The sequence below is a fragment of the Lepidochelys kempii genome, chromosome 1, assembly GCF_965140265.1.
Source record: "Lepidochelys kempii isolate rLepKem1 chromosome 1, rLepKem1.hap2, whole genome shotgun sequence".
Lineage (NCBI taxonomy): Eukaryota > Metazoa > Chordata > Testudines > Cheloniidae > Lepidochelys > Lepidochelys kempii.
The window spans coordinates 177,538,347-177,561,308 of NC_133256.1; the positions used below are offsets into that span (position 1 = coordinate 177,538,347).

General features: G+C 43.1%; 2 protein-coding genes across 12 annotated transcripts in view; both read left to right on the top strand.

Moving 5' to 3' along the window:
• The window catches only part of ROBO2 (roundabout guidance receptor 2), a 639,395-nt gene that overhangs the window by 586,657 nt on the left and 29,776 nt on the right, over positions 1–22,962 (top strand). For 10 of the 11 annotated variants that reach the window (XM_073303863.1, XM_073303872.1, XM_073303897.1 and 7 more), the window contains 3 exons: positions 1,617–1,773; positions 10,180–10,440; positions 19,638–19,846. In XM_073303863.1, coding sequence (XP_073159964.1) covers positions 1,617–1,773; positions 10,180–10,440; positions 19,638–19,846 — 627 coding nt within the window. Of the gene's footprint in view, positions 1–1,616; positions 1,774–10,179; positions 10,441–19,637; positions 19,847–20,471; positions 21,414–22,962 lie in introns of those variants that run through there. The other variant, XM_073303949.1, reaches the window with a different exon arrangement.
• On the top strand, positions 13,049–14,854 carry LOC140894958 (uncharacterized). Its single transcript, XM_073303956.1, has 2 exons — positions 13,049–13,698; positions 14,287–14,854. The coding sequence occupies exons 1-2, from the start codon at positions 13,116–13,118 to the stop codon at positions 14,805–14,807; spliced, it is 1,104 nt and encodes a 367-aa protein (XP_073160057.1). The 5' UTR covers positions 13,049–13,115; the 3' UTR covers positions 14,808–14,854.

Here is a 22,962-nt window from a genome sequence, read left to right on the forward strand (position 1 = left end):
GTCCTACCTCCCAAAATTGCATTTGCCATAGGGAAAGAGAGAATAAAATACAGTAGAACCTCAGCGTTACAGACACCTCAGGAATGGATGTTGTCCATAACTCTGAGATGTTCGTGATTCTGAACAAGCTGTTATGGGATGTGCCTCAGGGCGGACTGCTCGGAGCGGGAGCTCACAGCTCTGCAGTGGCTGTCCGGCGAGTGGGGGTGGGGATAGGCAGCTGGTTCTAGCCCCCGGCTGAGAGGGTAAATGAGTGAGGCACCCTGGGGCACCGCAGTGTCAATGGGTGGACAGTGCAGGCTGTGGCCCTTTAAAACTGAGCTGTCCTCCAGAGCTCAGTGTGCAGGTAGGAGCTCCAGCATGTCCAGCAGCTTGCACTGCAAGCCAGGTTTCAGTAGCAGCTCAGGAAGTTTCTTTCCTGGTCTCTGAGCTTGCAAACTTGCCCCCCTCCCAGACAGGAGGGAGTGGGAGGGGAAAACAACATTCACCACCTCCGACCTGTAAGAGGCTGCTCCGCGTTGTGGTGCATAGGGGGTGGGGGTGCCTCCCTTTAAGATACAATACCAGTACAGTACAGTACTGTATTTGCTGGTTGTTTGTTGGTTTTGTCTCCGCTGCTGCCGGATAGCTTATTTCCAGTTCCTCATGGTGTCTGGTTGACTGGTCAGTCCCTAACTCTGGTGTTCGTATCTTTGAGGTTGTACTATAAAGGGAGGACAAAGAAAAGAAAAAAGGGTAGAGAGGAAGGAGGGAGCAAAGAACAGATATGTGGAAACTGATTTGTTTCCACCAAACAAGAAGGGATTCAAGTGGAAGTAGCACAAAAAGGTGGAAAAGGGTGAAGAAAAGTGTGGATAAAAGAGGGTACAAGGCAATGAACAAAAGGGGGGAAAAGAGGGAGAAAAGCAAGGAATATTACCCACCTCATTTCCACCTGCATCTTCCCAGTTTTGAGTTGCACATCCAATTGTAGTGCCCAATCACCCTTATGTCCACAAGCTATTTGCATGCTTTCTACAAAGTAAACCATGTGAAGCATACTCTCCGAAAACATTTTGAAAGGCTCATTGATACTTTTTTTTATTGAACTTGCTCATACCGTTTTAGCAGAAACCCAATTACTTTTACCTTTACGTTTTGACAACCATGCTTGTCATTCTGGCTGAAAGAAATTGACTCTAATAGCAAAGTTTTAGGTTGTGTCCTTAACCTCTCTGTTTTCCACAGAAAGAGATTATGCAAAACAGTCTTATAAATACACTGAAATCTGACATTTGAAAGAATATGCTGTGGTCTATTATTTTTTCCAACAATGAATGCATGGAGGCTTAAAGCAGACATGAATAAATCAATACATATATTTTTATATTTTTATGGAGTTCATATTTTAAAAAGAAGCAATTTTCAGCAATTACGTGAAATATTTTCCCATTTCATCCTGTTATTATTTAGAACCTTGAAACAACCTTAACATGTTGATGCTGATGTTGCTAAGATATAAATACATCTTCTTTTTTGGGGCATGCCATCTGGAATCAGAATTCTTCCAAAGAAAAGTACAAAGCCAACATATTTCATTTCCATTATATTTCTGTAAATTTTTGTTGATTTTGCAGGTGGGAAAGGAGGAAAAAAGAAGAAAAACAAAAATACTTCCAAGCCCCAGAAGAATAATGGGTCTAACTGGGCCAGTGTTCCTCTACCACCTCCTCCGGTGCAGCCGCTCCCAGGCACAGAGCTGGAGCACTTTGGAGAGGACCAGCAAGAAGCAGGGTGAGGCCTTTTCTTCTGTTGACACAATCAGTAGTTCTTTATCACAGTCAATTTTGTCTTCATGTGAATAAAACATCCTTATCTTAGACTGCCTGCAAGCCATGGCAATGCATTCCCAGTTATTATATTGCTTATTGTTTGGTAGAAAATATACGATCTTTGTGAAATAAGGGCTTTATCCTGCAACCTTTTGTCATGTAAATTGTCTTCATGAAGTCCAGAGTGTCTGCTTCCATGAGTAATGGTTTCATGATCTCTTCAGAGTGTCCCAAAAGGGCACTAAGGACAACTTTGCTTCATAATAATTTAGAGCTGATTCTGCTACCCTTACTCATGCGAAGTAGTACCTTACTCTGCAAGTAGCTCCACTGAAGTCAGTTGGGCTTCTTGAGGAGGAAGGTGCTTCTCATGGTGAATAAGGGTGGCAGAATCTGGCTATTAGACTTTTCTAAAGTCTGGCAATAGTAGATCGGTCACCAAAGAGACACCAAAATGGGATAATTTTAGAAGACCTGCCAGTTGATGATACTCAACTTGCAGAATTGAAAAAGGAGCTAAAGTTCTAGACACGCTATATGTGTGAGTTTCCGGAATTTCAACATGTATCTTGACACTTTAAACCTCTTTGGATTGCTAACACTCATTTCCAGGGACAGAAAAGCATGCAACAAACATTTTAAAATGGGAGTGGACATTTTATGTAAAGAAAAACAATCCTGTTATTTGTTTTCTTAACTTATGTATTTAACATTTTTCAGAACAGTCACAATATAACAAAAGAGAAATTATACCAAATGTAGGAAAACAGATGGAAATGTCAAATTCATCTCTGGTGGAGCCTGTGGAAGTCAGTGGAGCGCCATCAGGGATAAATTTGGCCCATCTGTCTGTATTGATAACCCAATATTTTCAGATCATGAGAAATAATATTAAAAATAATCATAGTATCCTACATCTTCCTTTTTTTAAGTTAGAAGCTAATCCTCTTGTTCCCCTTGTCCTAGAGTAAGGTCATGACATATTTAATGAATCATCTCCCAAAGCTACGGTTGATTTAAGTTATGTTAGTACATTTTAATTGGCAAACCATATATTGTTTGTGTATTTGCCAGTGTTTGGCATACTTACCAGAATACATACTAAACTTTATAAAACTCACTCTTCCCCCTTCTCACTGTGGTATCCTTCAATCTATCCTTCTTTTCCCCCATCCCTCCCCATTACCTTCCCAACAGGCCTACACTTCCCCACCCTCTGTGAGGCCTTCATAAACTTCTTTCTCCATTAACATGTTACCTTCAGTGTCCCCTATTCTCCTTGTCACCAGCCATAGCAACTTCTTTTCCTGCAATTCCTCAATAGGTCTCAGCTGCCTCCCTCTCATCCCTATGAAATTGCTAGCTGGAGTTAATTACCCATTCCCTTGGTTCATATGTTTCTTTCTAACCTCACAGTTTTTCTTGTCCCTGAGTCTCCAGTACATTTCCTTAATTTTTCTTCCTACTAGTTCCCCATTTTTCCCCCACACACTCATCTCTAGCACCAGCATCTTTAGTCAACACTTACTATTGATACCACCTCTTATTGTGTGGCAAAACTGTTCTGGCTGCTTCTCTCTAGGGCACTCATCCCAAAAGAAGAATTCAAATTGCCATATTCTGGGTTATGTAACTCGGAATAGGCTAGAGAGACTGCCAGAGAGCTGTGCCTCCTCAGTCCAGAAATGGACTCTGCACCTTTAAGAGGGGGAGGTGGGATTTGTCTGGCTGGCTGAATGAAGGGAACAGTGCTTTATGGCTGGGGGTGGGTGGAGAGGAAAACTGCTGCACAAGGGACAAGGGGACAGTGTGGCGACACTGACTTATCCCCTGGGAACCAGGACGAGTGGAAGGATTTAAATGGGGTAGCCCTGTGTGTGAAGCCTCCCGCCATACTTTTACAAAGAGCAGGGTGGGGCAGTGTGATCAGTGAATTCCAGATAGGTGGGTGGAAAAGGAGGCTACTGGAGATTAATATGTTGTGCAGGAACTGGAGCCTATTAGAATGTCATGGGAAAGGAAAAAGGTTGTTAGTTACTGAAACGGAAAGAAATTTTATTTACACTATTTTGATATGGGCACAAAGGTTCCGATAAGGTTCCTTTCAGAAAATGGGCAAAGGCTCAGATCCATTCTTATGTTTCTGCCCTCAATCTAGCATAAACAGTTTAGTGTTCGTTAATCTCTGTCATGCTTACAAGGATCTATCTGTCCCTTTAAACCACCCTCCTTCCAAAATACCAAAATATAGGTGATCAAATAAATCTAAAATATTGTCTTTAATCCAGGTTCTGCTACCCTTATTCACAATGAATAGTATCCAGCTCCATGAATTTATGGGATGACTTCCAGAGTAAGATTCCATTCAACCTGAGTAAGCATGCCAGAATCAGTAAGGCTCCTTACTATACCTAGAGCTATTCAAATATATTTTCCAGCCAAACAGATTTGATCAATTCAACAGAAATTCTCTAAACATTTCAGTCAACCCAAAAATGCATTTTTCAGGGAAAAAAAGTTTTGCACCCTAAATTTGATCCAGCTCCATTCCCTATATATATTTTGGACTTCAGAGTACTCTCTAGATTTAAGGATTTTTTCCAAAAAATGCAGTCTACTTTAATAGAGTATTATAAAAATTTAAGACTTGATAAATAATAATAATTCTCTAGATCAGCTTGGTTTTAAAGTTATTTTTTTAAATTAATGTGTGTTAATATTGCACTAAAATAATTCTGCAATAATAGGCAAACTACTTCCATCTTCTTTAAAGATGACAAATAGATAAATGAGACAGGTGAATTGAAGTACCATCTAGTTAAAGCCTTTGTGACACAGGGCTTAACTTCTTAGTTGCATAAAATATCTAGAAGGAAGAAATTATATTAGTCACCAAGACAACACTGGTTATTTCAGGTAGAGTAATCAGGGATATTGACAGCACACTTTCAAGTTCCACACAATTCAGGCTCAGTTTTTGCTATGTTTATCTTTCAAATTACACTTTTTAGTTAGTTATAATGTCACATTGATAGTAATGGCAACCAGACTTTCTAAAGAATATCAAAATGACCAAAAAAATAAAATAAAATTAGACTTACAGATCAGATCCGCAGCTGGAATAAATAGACACAGCTCCACTGAAATTAGTAGAGTTTCACTGATTTATACCAGCCGAGGATCTAGCCTTCTTTTTTCTTTCAACCTCTAGAGTCAAATGAAAGTACAAAATCAAGATTGTATTTCCTACATCAGCTTTAATATTGACATATTGGAAAACAGTTGCTTAGATTTTTCTTTTTATAATTTTATTTATCTTAATTAGTTTGATTTCTAACATACATACCCACTATAATATTACATTTTAAATCTGAAAATCACATATTTAAAAATAACCATGTTGCACAGGAAAACTGAATCCATTCAGGCAGGCCTTGCAATGTGATCTGAAGATGAACAAATGTATACCAGCAGGACAGTGTCCTGGAGAATGCTCAATTTCCAACCCTCTCCTCTTCCTAATCCCTGAGTTCCCATTTATGGACTCTTACCATGAGCATCTTAACTAAACTCAACTGCAAAGGATTTTATACTTCAAAGTTAATGCATTAAATTGCACCTGGAGCAGCATTATCAGTAGCGGCCTGTGAAGCACATGTTTATTATAATCTACATTAGCCTCATCATTAAATTAGCAGGCAGCAACCTTGTGCACTAGATTAAGTTTCCAGATTGTTTTCAAGGGTAGCATCAGATGAAGTGCATTATAGTAATGCAGGCCAGAACTAACTGTTGTGACATCTACAACCAAGAACAATGGTCATGGTCACCTAGCCAAACTCTTAGCTCTTTACTGCTCTCCAGATATGTACAAGGGTCTGAAATCAGTCCCATGCTCCCCCAAACCCTTGTAACATAAAATGGATATATTGGGCCAAATTCTCCAGTTCACTAAAGCCATTTTGTGCCACTAAGGCACTTTGCACAAGTGGCTTTAAAATGGCCAAGGATCGTCAGTGGAGAATTCAGGAACTCCCTGCTCAAGGAAATGGTTGCCACCTGCTGTGCCAGGCACCTGCAACACAAATGGACAGAGGAGGTGTGCTCCAGGAGTGGGGTGAGGAACCAATGTGGCATAGCAGAGCTCCTGCTTTGAGCAGGGGGTTGGACTAGATGATCTCCTAAGGTCCCTTCCAACCCTGATATTCTATTCTATTCTATTCTATTCCACGATACCATATTCTCCAGTGGCCTAACTTAGTGCTGCTCCTGTGTGGCTCCAACTTGCACTGGAGTTGAGTGGCTAAAGATTATAAAATAGCTTCAACTGACTACCTGTGGTTGCCCCCATCCTTTCCTTTTGCCTGAGTTATGCTGGATGAGATAAAGAATCTGTCCTATTCTCTCAACTGAGGGAGCAGACGTCATGTCCGAATCAAAGCAGACTTTTCTATGGTGTGGGCTATTGGGTAAGTTATTCAGAAAGTCAGTGTTATGGATATTTCCAGCTCTCTTTCCTGATCTTCTGCTAACACAGGAGTGGGCAAAATTTTGCCCCTGAGGGCCACATCTGGGTATGGAAATTGTATGGTGGGCCATGAATGTTCACAAAATTGGGGATTGGGGTATGGAAGGGGGTAAGGGCTCCAGCTGGGGGTGCGGGCCCTGAGGTAGGGCCAGAAATGAGGAGTTCAAGGTGCAGGAGGGGGCTCCAGGCTGGGGCAGCAGGTTGGGGTGTGTGGGGGCTCTAGCTGCATGCGGGCTCTGGGGTGGAGCTGGGAATGAGGGGTTGGGGGTTCAGGAGGGTGCTCTGTGCTGGGACTGAGGGGTTCAGAGGGTGGCAGGGGGATCAGTGCTGATGATTGGGGTGCAGGCTGCGGGCGGTGCTTACCTCAAGCAGCTCCTGGAAGCAACGGCATGTCTTCCCTCTGGCTCCTATGCGGAGGCGCAGCCAGGCAGCTCTTCATGCTGCCCCGTCCACAGGTGCTGCCCCTGCAGCTCCCATTGGCCACAGTTTCTGGCTAAAGGGAACAGCACTTGGGATGGGGGCAACGTGCAGAGCCCCCTGGCTGCCCCTACACATAGGAGCTGGAGCGGGGACATGCCTCTGCTTCCAGGAGCCATGTGGAGCCACGGCACACATGGAGCAGGGTAAGCCCTGGACCTCGCTCCCCAGCGGGAGCTTGAGGGCCAGATTAAAACATCTGAAGGGTTGGATGTGGCCCCTGGGCCATAGTTTGCCCACCGCTGTGCTAACACCATGTCCATTCCCTTCTGTCTTCCCTAACATCTCATAGTTCCCCCACATGCCCTTTGTACCTTCTCTCCTTTCCCTGAACTATCATCAGTCAAGCACCCTCCCAATTCCCCTTCTGAAGAAACTGTATTTTTCTCCTTGTTTTAGTTAATAGTCTGGACAGTGGCTGCATTGAACATTGATTGTTTAATTATTATTACCGTTCATTTTTAATATTTTTATTTCAGTGTTTAATTTTATCACTAATAATATACATCATTCCACTCGACCCCAGTAATGAAACCCTTCATGCAGACAGCTAGTTATAAGACAGGTTTAATTATTGCTACTGATTATTCCTAACTAGAAATAAAAAGGAAATATTAATTAGTTATTATATCAATGTAATTGTTAATCATATTTCTTCTTGAGGAAAAAGTAATGAAGGTAATAATATGATACTCTTTTAATTCAAATACATCCTTTTGGCCAACACCTGAAGAAAGGGACCTTCCTTGCTTGAAAGATTGTGTATTATAACAAATCTGCGGTGTAAAGACCAATGTATCACATTGTTTATCTTATCTAATTCATATTGTAAAGAGAGGGCAACATGTCAATGCAGTATATATTAGTTTGTTAACAACCAAATATAAATAGGTTAAAAAACATAAGAGAATAAAGTGGCAACAGTAATGTGAACGTACAGATTTTGGGTTTTCCAGGACATGTTTCAGACATGGACTTTAAGTGAATTACTGTGGAATCATTGTCAGAAATCCCTGGTGATATTAAGCACTCATATTTTATAGATAGCTATTATGAAAGCGTAAAATTGTATTTTATTCAGAAACCATGGATGTTAACAATATTTACTGTGCTACAGTGTCATCAGCTCCAAAAACTAAGCAAGGTATATCAGATGAAGTGAGTTAGCTGTGAAGGTCATCACAGATAAGTGCCAGCAATGCCTTGATTCTATATCACACCATCAGGTATTCTGTAGATATTATATTACATAAAAAACTTTAAAAGAACATTAAGGCTTCAAAAGCAATCATTCAAAAGTTAGGAAATACCCAAATTAAGTTTGCCTGTGCATATGCATTATGATATTGTCTTTAATTACATGATCCTTTCCACCAAACTTCTGTCTGTAAAGTCAAGCTCCTTTAACAATTATGTATCTAAACTGTACAGACTTCTACACAGGGAGAGGGAAATTGTACTTTCATACATTTTAGAAGTCTCTAAATATTGTGTAAAATAGCTTTTCTGTCCATAATGCAACTTTGATGTTCTCTCTCTCATGATACGTCAGGGCTAGAAACAATAGCTTTATTGGAATGGAAGATAGAACTTCAGTTTCTAGCCTTGATCAGTCACAATATATTAGACCCTCAACTTTTCTTTGGTCCAGGACTGAGTATTACACTCAGACCAATGTAATTCTAGCTGAGAATTCCTTATATGAGAAGAATGAAAGAAGGACATATTTTTGGGGCATTTTTTTTTAAATTTGTGGCAGCTGTGTTGAAGATGTTTAGAAGTGTTGAATGTCATCTAAGCAGTCCCAATAGAGATTAATTAATTGGTGAGGTACTGGCAGAGAAGTCCAGGTGCATGATAAATGCAGTTTATCAGATAGCTCTGTAATTTATCATGTGTATCTAACCTCCCCTTGTGCTTGGGGTGAATTGGATGTGTTGCTGTTGTATGCATTTAATACTTTTTTTAGGTTTCATAAAATACACAAAGGCAATATACACAGTTTACAATCTTCGTGAAAACCATAACTTTTGAATTCACTACATATAATGCATTGATGTACTATTGTATTAATGAAAACTAGTATTTTACATTTAGAGCCATATTCCCTCCCCTGTTTCTGGCTCCTTTGTAATGAGCATGCAGAAAAAGGGCAAAATTTTTTAAAGTATTTAGGTGCCTAAAGATGCAGATAGGCACCTAGTGGAATTTTCAGAAGCACCTAAGTACCCAGCTCCAATGGCATCTAGGCACTACTGAAAATCCCACTGGGTGCCTAAATACCTTTTTTTAAAATATGGCCCTAAGGGTATGTCCACACTGCACTCTAAAACCCATGGCAGCTCCAGCCTGAGCTCTACACTGCTGTTTTTAATGCTGTAGCATAAGTCTGAGTTTGTAGACTCAGGCACTGAGACTTGCTGCCATGGGTTTTAAAACCCAATGTAGACATAGACTAAGTGTCCAGCTGAGAATTTCCTCAAGGTAGAGATCTTTGTTTATATCACACCAGACTAGACATCTCCTGTGCCAGCCACCCTCCCTCACCCCTACATCTAGGCTATATTAGGGTAGTGTGGAGTGGAGCAGGCTATAGAACAGCATGTGAAAAGGCTGCTTGCCTTTCCAGTTACAATTAATTTACCAGTTTTGTGTTGGAGTAGTGACTGGGTTATGTGTGGAATAATGGTAACAACAAATCTTCCAAACCCCTCTTGGCATGGTCACTGCTTTGGGGATCCAAGAAGAGATCTAACATATGCTTGATAGAAGGAAGGTGGGAGTAAGGAAGTGCTATACCTAAATATTTGAGTTCATTCACTGTCTTTGAATCAGTAGCCTGGGTTTTCATGTCTAGATACAGGTAAATCTTTAATGCATTCTCTTAGCTTAATAGTCCAGAAAGTGAGTTAGTTCATTTCCTTTGGTAATTGTGAGCTAAAGTCATTTAATTAATATTAAAAAACATGATAATGAACATGTGGTTTGTTGTAGCAAATTTTGTTCAAATTGCTTAGCTATTATGAGCCAATTAAACACAGAAACAAAACCAATGTGACAATTTTCAGCAATTATTGCCTTACTTATATTTAATATAATAATTCAGACTCAAACTGCATGTCAGGGTGGGCATGTCCCATAAACATCTACACAGCAACCTCATTATCCACCTTCGAATCCCTCCTCAAAACGCGCCTTTTCTGAGTTTGTACAGCACCTAGCACAATGGGATCTAGCCTAAAACTAGGGCTCTATGGTAATGTGAATATTAAATAGTAATAATAAAGATGCTTGTCTTTCTCTCTAGTATATAGAAGAGGCTAGTTTTTGGTTGATACTAAATTTACATGTTCTTCATTTCAGGTATGACAGTGATGGTTGGTGTCCTCCTTTACCGGTTCAGACGTACTTACACCAGGGCCTGGAGGATGAGCTTGAAGAAGATGATGACAGAGTTCCTACACCACCTGTCCGAGGGGTGGCCTCCTCACCAGCAATCTCCTTTGGGCAACAGTCCACTGCCACTCTCACACCTTCTCCACGAGAGGAAATGCAGCCAATGCTTCAAGCCCACCTTGATGAATTAACCAGGGCCTACCAGTTTGACATAGCAAAGCAAACATGGTAAATGTTCGAGTTAGACACACTGTAATAATACAGTATCCAGTGCCAAAATCCTTAGCACTACATGACAACTGAAACTGTTAATTGAAAAAATATATTAAAAAGAGTATATGGTATAAAAATGGAGCCTAAAAATAGGTATTTTATTAAATTTGTGTTAAAAATACATGTAAAGATTATATTCATCTGGAATGCTGGTATATACTGATTAATTAACCCCATCAACAGGTAACTTTTATCCACACATTTCAGGATAGCAAATAAATTGAATTTATCAGGTCTTTGGAAATAACAAGACACTAAATCAGTGTTCAAACGTCAGGTCAGTCACCTCTATTATCTACAGTACCATTATTTTTCTGGAGAATTAGCTTCATTCACATTTACACGAGAATGAAGTATCCACACAGCTAAGAGTTTTGATAATATGTTGAAATATCATCTCTAATTTCAACAAGAAGATAATAGAAACATCAGGAAGAAAGTTGTTAAATTACACAGAATGGATCTAGTCTGTTAGACTGTGTTTCACTTATTTAAAGGAAGAACAAGCAAATATCACTGTAACATTTTCACTATAAAATAAACATTAGAAGCGATCTCTTCAGGGACTAAGAAAGAACTTTGCAGCTGCATAGGACAAGAACTGAAGGCCAGTTGCTTTCTGGATGTCCCCTAAGTAATAGTTGTCCTTCTAAAACTTTTCCATCTAGAGAAAATAAAAAAAGAGTCTGAGAATCTCAGAAGATAAAGTACAGCTAGTTGCTGAATGGCACTGCACCAGCAAAGAAGTGGACATGCTTCATTGGCAAACAAAGGTCACAACCACATACAGTGTTTGCCATCATAAATAGAACAGACACGTAGACAAACCATGCCAAATCAAAGCCAGCTGTTTTCTCTTGGAAGCCTCTAGGCTCATTTGCAAACTGTATTCAATCCATGGGGTAATTAGGCCCCACTGCAGTACCATATTGCCTATATAGGCCGTAGCCTGCCCAGGGGACTAGCGCAAATCAGAGGCAGCAGCTAATCCTGGCCCATTCCAGTACTTGATTTGAGTCAGCATACAAATGTGTGCCCTGCCTGTGAAGGCTGTAATTTGAAGGTGTTATGCTTTCAATGGCCTGCAAACTGTAGGTGCCATTTTGGTGTCAGATGACACTGTGAATCTCATTATGACATCTTTTTTGGGGAGGGCTATCCACCTGATTTTAGCTTATAAAAATACTCCTGTATAAATAGACATAATGCCCATAATCCATATACCCTAACCAAAAGTTAATTCTCTCTTGCCACCTAAAGCCCTTTTATACCAGCAGGCAGGCAAAATTGCTTACTGTAGCAGTGAGGCTGAAATCTCCCTTCCTGCTCAGTAAGTGTACTTCACAACTTGCAAATAAGGGGCAGGGAGGCCATTTTGGAATGTTGCTACCCGGTGACCACACCTGCTTTACATAGCCTGTTCAACTGCAGTCAGATGACCCAACATGGCCTATTGCTGGTGCAAGTAAAATGTTCCAAGTCCAAGCCTCCCTAGCCAGTTCACTGTGAACTCTATTTCTTTGACAACAAGGAGACCAATTCTGGGCTTTCTACCATGCTGACCAATCATGAATAAGGATCCACTTTATAGATTGCAAACTGTCAAGCAAAGTCATAACTGACTTTTGAGTACCCCATGCTGGCCTGTCACAGTGCCCTCTCAAACAGATTGCTCAAGAAAGCAGCTCACAGCTAAGAGACTGGGTCCTGTTCCCCTTATTAGAGTTGCTGCAGAGTTAGGATCCACAGATTTCAAAATCAGTGTTGTGAAGGGCCACAGTAATGACCTCATTGTGTTCTAGTTAAATTACTTCTAGTTGGGCAAACTAAATACATGCTTGCTGAAGATGAGGTACAATCCATGTTACCTGAAAACTCTTCTCCTGGAGAACACTGCCTGCTCTTCAGGCTGAATTCCATTTAATAAAGTCAAATTTGGGTGGGGAAAATGTCCTCTTCCTGCAGTACAAGTTGAATTTAAAAACTTTTGGCTTGTATTGAGAGGAAGGACATTTCAGAAGTTTGGGCACTAGCCCGGATCCCAGGAGACCCTGCTCTGCCATAGACTTCCTGTGTGACTTTGGGCAACTCACTAAGTCTCTCTGTGCCTCAGTTTCCCATCTGTAATATGGGGCAAATAGCAATTCTCCACATCACTGAGGTTGTAGTAAGGAGAAGTACATTAAAAGGTAGCGCTCAGATACTATGGTAATAGGTACCATATACGTACCTGAGATAGATATCTGAGTCAATTCTTCTTGGGTAAATAACTTAGCCCTGGTCTACACTAGGACTTTAGGTCGAATTTAGCAGCGTTAAATCGATGTAAACCTGCACCCATCTACACAATAAAGCCCTTTATTTCGACTTAAAGGGCTCTTAAAATCGATTTCCTTACTCCACCCCTGACAAGTGGATTAGCGCTTTAATCGAGGTTGCCGGCTTGAATTTGGGGTACTGTGGACACAATTCGATGGTATTGGCCTCCGGGAGCTATCCCAGAGTGCTCCATTATGACCGCTCTGGACAGCACTCTCAACTCAGATGCACTGGCCAGGTAGACAGGAAAAGAACCACGAACTTTTGAATCTCATTTCCTGTTTGGCCAGCGTGGCAAGCTGCAGGTGACCATGCAGAGCTCATCAGCAGAGGTGACCATGATGGAGTCCCAGAATCGCAAAAGAGCTCCAGCACGGACCGAACGGGAGGTACGGGATCTGATCGCTATTTGGGGAGAGGAATCTGTGCTATCAGAACTCCGTTCCAGTTTTCGAAATGCCAAAACCTTTGTCAAAATCTCCCAGGGCATGAAGGACAGAGGCCATAACAGGGACCCGAAGCAGTGCCGCGTGAAACTGAAGGAGCTGAGGCAAGCCTACCAGAAAACCAGAGAGGCGAACAGCCGCTCTGGGTCAGAGCCCCAAACATGCCGCTTCTATGATGAGCTGCATGCCATTTTAGGGGGTTCAGCCACCACTACCCCAGCCGTGTTGTTTGACTCCTTCAATGGAGATGGAGGCAATACGGAAGCAGGTTTTGGGGACGAAGAAGATGATGATGAGGAGGAGGTTGTAGATAGCTCACAGCAAGCAAGTGGAGAAACCGGTTTTCCCGACAGCCAGGAACTGTTTCTCACCCTAGACCTGGAGCCAGTACCCCCCGAACCCACCCAAGGCTGCCTCCTGGACCCAGCAGGTGGAGAAGGGACCTCTGGTGAGTGTACCTTTTAAAATACTATACATGGTTTAAAAGCAAGCATGTGAAAGGATTACTTTGCCCTGGCATTTGTGGTTCTCCTAGATGTAGTCCTAAAGCCTTTGCAAAAGGTTTCTGGGGAGGGCAGCCTTATTGCATCCTTCATGGTAGGACACTTTACCACTCCAGGCCAGTAACACGTACTCGGGAACCATTGTAGAACAAAGCATTGCAGTGTATGTTTGCTGGCATTCAAACAACATCCGTTCTTTATCTCTCTGTGTTATCCTCAGGAGAGTGAGATATAATTCATGGTCACCTGGTTGAAATAGAGTGCTTTTCTTCAGGGGACACTCAGAGGAGCCCATTCCTGCTGGGCTGTTTGCCTGTGGCTAACCAGAAATGTTCCCCGCTGTTAGCCACAGGGAGGGGGGAAGGTTGAGGGGGTAGTCACGCGGTGGGAGGAGGCAAAATGCGACCTTGTAACGAAAGCACATGTGCTATGTATGTAATGTTAACAGCAAGATTTACCCTGAAAGAGTGTAGCCACTGTTTTATAAAATGTGTCTTTTTAAATACCGCTGTCCCTTTTTTTTTCTCCACCAGCTGCATGTGTTTCAATGATCACAGGATCTTCTCCTTCCCAGAGGCTAGTGAAGCTTAGAAAGAAAAAAAAACGCACTCGCGATGCAATGTTCTCCGAGCTCATGCTGTCCTCCCACACTGACAGAGCACAGACGAATGCGTGGAGGCAAATAATGTCAGAGTGCAGGAAAGCACAAAATGACCGGGAGGAGAGGTGGCGGGCTGAAGAGAGTAAGTGGCGGGCTGAAGACAGGGCTGAAGCTCAAATGTGGCGGCAGCGTGATGAGAGGAGGCAGGATTCAATGCTGAGGCTGCTGCAGGACCAAACCAGTATGCTCCAGTGTATGGTTGAGCTGCAGCAAAGGCAGCTGGAGCACAGACTGCCACTGCAGCCCCTCTGTAACCAACCGCCCTCCTCCCCAAGTTCCATAGCCTCCACACCCAGACGCCCAAGAACGCGGTGGGGGGGCCTCCGACCAACCAGCCACTCCACCACAGAGGATTGCCCAAAAAAAAGAAGGCTGTCATTCAATAAATTTTAAAGTTGTAAACTTTTAAAGTGCTGTGCTTAAAGTGCTGTGTGGCATTTTCTTTCCCTCCTCCACCACCCCTCCTGGGCTACCTTGGTAGTCATCCCCCTATTTGTGTGATGAATGAATAAAGAATGCGTGAATGTGAAGCAACAATGACTTTATTGCCTCTGCAATCGGTGATTGAAGGGAGGAGGGGCGGGTGGTTAGCTTACAGGGAAGTAGAGTGAACCAAGGGGCGGGGGGTTTCATCAAGGAGAAACAAACAGAACTTTCACACCGTAGCCTGGCAAGTCATGAAACTGGTTTTCAAAGCTTCTCTGATGCGTACCGCGCCCTCCTGTGCTCTTCTAACCGCCCTGGTGTCTGGCTGCGCGTAACCAGCAGCCAGGCGATTTGCCTCAACCTCCCACCCCGCCATAAACGTCTCCCCCTTACTCTCACATATATTGTGGAGCACACAGCAAGCAGTAATAACAGTGGGAATATTGGTTTCGCTGAGGTCTAAGCGAGTCAGTAAACTGCGCCAGCGCACCTTTAAACGTCCAAATGCACATTCTACCACCATTCTGCACTTGCTCAGCCTGTAGTTGAACAGCTCCTGACTACTGTCCAGGCTGCCTGTGTACGGCTTCATGAGCCATGGCATTAAGGGGTAGGCTGGGTCCCCAAGGATACATATAGGCATTTCAACATCCCCAACAGTTATTTTCTGGTCTGGGAATAAAGTCCCTTCCTGCAGCTTTTGAAACAGACCAGAGTTCCTGAAGATGCGAGCATCATGCACCTTTCCTGGCCATCCCACGTTGATGTTGGTGAAACGTCCCTTGTGATCCACCAGAGCTTGCAGCACTATCGAAAAGTACCCCTGGCGGTTTATGTACTCGGCGGCTTGGTGCTCCGGTGCCAAGATAGGGATATGGGTTCCGTCTATAGTCCCACCACAGTTAGGGAATCCCATTGCAGCAAAGCCATCCACTATGACCTGCACATTTCCCAGGGTCACTACCTTTGATATCAGCAGATCTTTGATTGCGTGGGCTACTTGCATCACAGCAGCCCCCACAGTAGATTTGCCCACTCCAAATTGATTCCCAACTGACCGGTAGCTGTCTGGCATTGCAAGCTTCCACAGGGCTATCGCCACTCGCTTCTCAACTGTGAGGGCTGCTCTCATCTTGATATTCATGCGCCTCAGGGTAGGGGAAAGCAAGTCACAAAGTTCCATGGAAGTGCCCTTACGCATGCGAAAGTTTCGCAGCCACTGGGAATTGTCCCAGACCCGCAACACTATGCGGTCCCACCAGTCTGTGCTTGTTTCCCGAGCCCAGAATCGGCGTTCCACAGCATGAACCTGCCCCATTAGCACCATGATGCATGCATTGGCAGGGCCCATGCTTTCAGAGAAATCTGTGTCCATATCCTGATCACTCATGTGACCGCGCTGACGTCGCCTCCTCGCCCGGTATCGCTTTGCCAGGTTCTGGTGCTGCATATACTGCTGGATAATGCGTGTGGTGTTTAATGTGCTCCTAATTGCCAAAGTGAGCTGAGCGGCCTCCATGCTTGCCTTGGTATGGCGTCCGCACAGAAAAAAGTCGCGGAACGATTGTCTGCCGTTGCTCTGACGGAGGGAGGGGCAACTGACGACACGGCTTACAGGGTTGACTTCAGGGAGCTAAAATCAACAAAGGGGGTGTCTTTACATCAAGGAGTATTTCAGGCAGGACTTCACGGAGGGTTCCAATAAGAAATGGTGCACCTAAGTTATCGTTCTTATTGGAACAAGGAGGTTAGCCTGGCCTCTGATTGATACATGGCTAGATTTACCTCGCTGCACCTTCTCTGTGAGTGACTGCAGTGTGACCTAGAGGAATGAGTCCCCTAGACAGGGGAGGGGGGGAAGCAAATGAGTACAAAACAAATCTGGTCTATTTCTTGTTTTGACCCACTCCATCTATCTTTTACATCTTTGGCTGGCAGCAGACGGTGCAGAAGACTGCATGCCATCCACATCTCATGGCTGCTCGGCAGAAGATGGTACAGTACGACTGCTAGCCATCCTCATCTCTTGCCTGCCTGGCAGAAGATGGTACAATACGACTACTAGCAATCCTCATTTCTTGCCTGCCTGGCAGAAGATGGTACAGTACGACTGCTAGCAGTCCGTATCGCCTGCCCGCTCACCATAAGACGGTTCAATAGGACTGACTGCAGGACTAAAGAGAATGACCTGGTCAAGTCACTCCAAATTTAGTCCCTGCGCCCATGTCTGCCCAGGCGCTCCCAGCCGACGTGGCCAGGAGCACCTCGGACACGACGAGGAGGACTACCAGTCGTATTGCACCGTCTGCTGCCAGAAGGCAATGGGTTGCTGCTACTGTGCAGCAAAGCCGTACCACATCTGCCAGCACCCAGGAGACATAGGGTGATGGTTACCTGAGCGGGCTCCATGCTTGCCGTGGTATGGCGTCTGCACAGGTAACTCAGGAAAAAAGGCGCGAAATGATTGTCTGCCCTTGCTTTCACGGAGGGAGGGAGGGAACGGGGGCCTGACGATACGTACCCAGAACCACCCGTGACAATGTTTTAGCCCCGTCAGAGTGCTCCATTGTGACTGCTCTGGACAGCACTCTCAGATGCCCGATTGTTTGCCGTTGCTCTGATGCCGGGAGGGGCGACTGAGGACATGGCTTACAGGGTTGGCTTCAGGGAGCTAAAATCAACAAAGGGGGTGTCTTTACATCAAGGAGTATTTCAGGCAGGACTTCACGGAGGGTTCCAATAAGAAATGGTGCACCTAAGTTATCGTTCTTATTGGAACAAGAAGGTTAGCCTGGCCTCTGATTGATACATGGCTAGATTTACCTCGCTGCACCTTCTCTGTGAGTGACTGCAGTGTGACCTAGAAGAATGAGTCCCCTAGACAGGGGAGGGGGGGAAGCAAATGAGTACAAAACAAATCTGGTCTATTTCTTGTTTTGATCCAATCCATCTATCTTTTACATCTTTGGCTGGCAGCAGACGGTGCAGAAGGACTGCATGCCATCCACATCTCATGGCTGCTCTGCAGAAGATGGTACAGTACGACTGCTAGCAGTCCATATCGCCTGCCCTCTCACCATAAGGCGGTTCAATAGGACTGACTGCAGGACTAAAGAGAATGACCTGGTCAAGTCACTCCAAATTTAGTCCCTGCGCCCATGTCTGCCCAGGCGCTCCCAGCCGACGTGGCCAGGAGCACCTCGGACATGACGATGACGGCTACCAGTCGTACTGTACCATCTGCTACCACAAAGCAAGGGGTTGCTGCTACTCTGTAGGAATGCCGTAACGCGTCTGCCAGCACCCAGGAGACATAGGGTGACGGTTATCTGAGCGGGCTCCATGCTTGCCGTGGTATGGCGTCTGCACAGGTAACTCAGGAAAAAAGACGCGAAACGATTGTCTGCCCTTGCTTTCACGGAGGGAGGGAGGGAACGGGGGCCTGACGATATGTACCCAGAACCACCCGCGACAATGTTTTAGCCCCGTCAGAGTGCTCCATTGTGACTGCTCTGGACAGCACTCTCAGATGCCCGATTGTTTGCCGTTGCTCTGATGCCGGGAGGGGCGACTGAGGACATGGCTTACAGGGTTGGCTTCAGGGAGCTAAAATCAACAAAGGGGGTGTCTTTACATCAAGGAGTATTTCAGGCAGGACTTCACGGAGGGTTCCAATAAGAAATGGTGCACCTAAGTTATCGTTCTTATTGGAACAAGAAGGTTAGCCTGGCCTCTGATTGATACATGGCTAGATTTACCTCGCTGCACCTTCTCTGTGAGTGACTGCAGTGTGACCTAGAAGAATGAGTCCCCTAGACAGGGGAGGGGGGGAAGCAAATGAGTACAAAACAAATCTGGTCTATTTCTTGTTTTGATCCAATCCATCTATCTTTTACATCTTTGGCTGGCAGCAGACGGTGCAGAAGGACTGCATGCCATCCACATCTCATGGCTGCTCTGCAGAAGATGGTACAGTACGACTGCTAGCAGTCCATATCGCCTGCCCTCTCACCATAAGGCGGTTCAATAGGACTGACTGCAGGACTAAAGAGAATGACCTGGTCAAGTCACTCCAAATTTAGTCCCTGCGCCCATGTCTGCCCAGGCGCTCCCAGCCGACGTGGCCAGGAGCACCTCGGACATGACGATGACGGCTACCAGTCGTACTGTACCATCTGCTACCACAAAGCAAGGGGTTGCTGCTACTCTGTAGGAATGCCGTAACGCGTCTGCCAGCACCCAGGAGACATAGGGTGACGGTTATCTGAGCGGGCTCCATGCTTGCCGTGGTATGGCGTCTGCACAGGTAACTCAGGAAAAAAGACGCGAAACGATTGTCTGCCCTTGCTTTCACGGAGGGAGGGAGGGAACGGGGGCCTGACGATATGTACCCAGAACCACCCGCGACAATGTTTTAGCCCCATCAGGCATTGGGATCTCAACCCAGAATTCCAATGGGCAGCGAAGACTGCGGGAATTGTGGGATAGCTACCCACAGTGCAACGCTCCAGAAGTCGACTCTAGCCTCGGTACTGTGGAAGCGCTCCGCCGAGTTAATGCACTTAATGCACTTAGAGCATTTTCTGTGGGGACACACACACTCGAATATATAAAACCGATTTCTAAAAAACCGACTTCTATAAATTCGAACTTATTCCGTAGTGTAGACATACCCTTACAAACAGCTTTGCAAATACCTTCAGGGTATACTGGAAGATTTGTCTCTTTTCTCATTGGCCCAGCACACCAATGTCTTCCACTCAACCCAACAACATTTCTGTTTGTCTGTTTGTATAGGCACATCCAAAGCAATACTCAACCTCCTCTGGCCCCAGTTCCACCACTTGGATATGTAGCTGGAACCCTTATTTCAGATTTGGAAACAGACATTCCAGATGATGATGAGGATGACATTGAAGAGGAAGCTATAGAAATCACTAGGCCACTAAGAGGTCTAGAGCATACTCCAGGATCCAGTATGGACAATCTAGACAGCTCTGTGACAGGTAACTGAACACATTTAACAGTGAAACCAACCTATTTGTAATATTAAAATACATCATAAATCAAATACCTTTTAAGCAAAAATTTATTCCATTCTATTTCTGTGACATTTAAAATATGTTAATATTAAACACTAAAGTTAAAGAAGGATTTGAAAATACTTTTGCTTTGCTGCAAAATGATAAGAAAATTCATGAATTTTAAAAAGCTTTAAAGACATGAAAGAAAACTCAATTATATCCTGTCTTTCATGAAAAGTTCAGTCATTGGGGAAGCAAGTCTGTTACATAAAAAGAGGGGGGAAGCCCTTAACTTTGAAACGATATACTGTATTTTGTATATTGGGAGCAGCATAAAAAGTTAATGTTATCTTAAAATGTTTCTAGATATTTGGCTGTGTAAAAGCATGCACTGATGAACACAGGAAGGTTAAAAGACTTTTCAAAATAAGCTTGGCTAGATCAGCACAACATTTATTTGTAGACTGAAGAAAATGTATATGTAGGTGAAACATATATTTTATACCCACTTCATATTGCTGTGTTTAATAAGTGTTCCATTTCAGTGAAGATATTTAATTATTCTGTCACCTTTTGCTTCACTGTTTCTTATTCCTTGGATGCGCAGAAAAGTTACAACTGCAATCAACAAAGAGGGGCCTGAAAATGCATGCTAAACTATTCCACCGAATCTGAATTAGTAAAATTGCTGTCAAAGAAAGACAGGGAGTTTTCTGAGAAGAAGCTGTTTTAACATGAACATTATGAACCCTTTCTGAGGCATCAATAAACTCTCCTTTGAACTGAAGTTGGATCTGTACATAATGTACTACATCCATTGATGTATTTGAGTCTATTGATGACTCAAATGTGCATGGTCTTATATAGCTCGTTAAAAAAAATACTGTTTGTCTCTTCAGTCATTGATCTTTATGTGAAAACACTAATTTCTAGCTATACCTGCACAGTACACTTGCTCACTGGGGACATATTAATGTAGCACCACTTAATTTTATCTCACCTCTCTGTGCCTTACAAGTTCTAAGAATTTTACTCCCTTATCTAAACATTGCAGCTCTGAAAACACATTGCAGTTCCCAGTGATGGAGGCAGTACTGTGACAGTGATGAAGCATCAGTACCTATCATTTTCCTCTTCTTCCCTTGTTGAATTAAACAGTGTACTCTTCTATCCCACTTTCTGGTTTTTCCCTTTCCCTGGGGCCAGACTGCTTGCCAAGCTAATTACGATTTAAGAACTGTAGCTCTAGTGTTGTGATTTGAAATCCAGATCCAACTGAAAGCTGTAGAGTTATAGTTTAAATCTTTTAATTCAGAAGGCTGACTTATTAGTGCACGAATATGGTAAGCTACTTTGCCTGAATTTCTAGCATAATCTCCTTCAGGCTATAATTCTGCATATTTTTACATATCTCACTAATGGCTCTGAAGCCTTTCCATTAGGAATGCAGCAAAGGTTTTACAGTGGTAATACAGGACTAAATAAAAAAAATCAGCTTACTATATATTGTCCCTTCAGTGTTTATTAATATGTCAATATTAGTATATCTGTATATCAGAAAATGAGCATTTCACTCATGTACATTTTCAACTGTTATTAGTATCCTACTTTACCTTATGTGAAAGAAATAAAGACAGCTGCATTTCTGCTGCAGTTAACATACTTCTGAGTTCCTTACAATTGATGCTTTTATGAATAAAAATCAAACCTGCTTTCCTAGATAGAAATACTGCTTAATTATCAGTGTGTTAAAAATCTCAGTCTGTGAAGCTGTATGTTGCAGGAAGAAGTTGTGCTTTACCTCATAACTTGTAAATAATACATATGTTTAGTAGAAATGACCTACAAAATCTCAGGCATCTAGATAACAAATTGTCTTCTGCCTTCTTCAATGACTGTATGGGGGAAGTACGATCAAAGCCTTCATTTTCTCTCTTGGATTTGAGTTTCTTAGCAATAGTATAACTTTGACATGAGGGAGTGCATATTATATTTGTGGGGAATGTTTCAAAGGATAATATTTTGATATTTCTGTGATCCTATTAACCCCATAGGCTTGATATTTCAGCAATAAGCAGGGTATGTAAAACACAAGTAGATCCCATTGTTTCAAAGGTTTCTCAAATTGCCTAATTTGCTTATCTTTGATATGTTAGGCATTCCTGAGGTCTCCCCACATCCTGCAAACAAAATAACTAATGAGTGGTCTCACCCCTCTTCCCACATTAAAATACAAGCTCATTCTTTGTGTAGGGCTTCAGATATGTTAGAACAGCAATTTCCTGAGGCTTTTATAACGTTGTTTCATTTCTCTAAAGGTATTGAATATTTTAGAAAATTGAGCAAAAATATAGTACCTGGTCCCTAAGAACTCAGAAGCCAACATTTATTTTTTTAAAAAGGTGTTTCTGTGAGGTTAGTACTTATGGAAAAATATTGGCTCACATCCCCAGATACTGAAGGCCTCAGAACAGAGAGACAATGCAGATAGAAGCAGTGCCCTGAGGTCAGCCTTCCTCAGCACTGACCTGGAGATATCATCTCTAGTAGTGAGAGGATAGTTTGGTCTTCATAGCGGAGACAAGCCTTGTGCTTTCTGCTGAGGCTGCCAATAAGTTTTACATCCAGCACCCACTAAGGGGGAAATTTTGGTGCTATGCAGACTGGTTCAGTGGAAACAGAACTCACACTTCCAAATGCATCTGACATAAGGCGTGTTTAAGTGATGGAATTTATTGCCGGTGTTTCTCCAGGAAGTCTCCCATTATGGCAGTTAGAAAATAGAAGTTGCTAGAAAAGTCTGAATAACATCTAAGACCATGATTAAGCAGAGCTGATGGAGATGCTGTCAGATTTTGGTGCATTCTGAGTGGTCTATTAGTGGAAGTGGATCTTTTTATCTGAAAGTGGATGAATTACTTTGATCAAACCATAAAATTTGATAGATGGAAAATCCAATACAATTCCAAAAATTTGAGGTTGGGGCCCCAAATGGAAAGTCACCATCAGGATTTTTTTCTAAAGGCTATTTTATTAGGGTCAGTAGGATCATATGTCAACTGAATTAGGAAATGTTAGATTTAGAAATTATAGTAGGG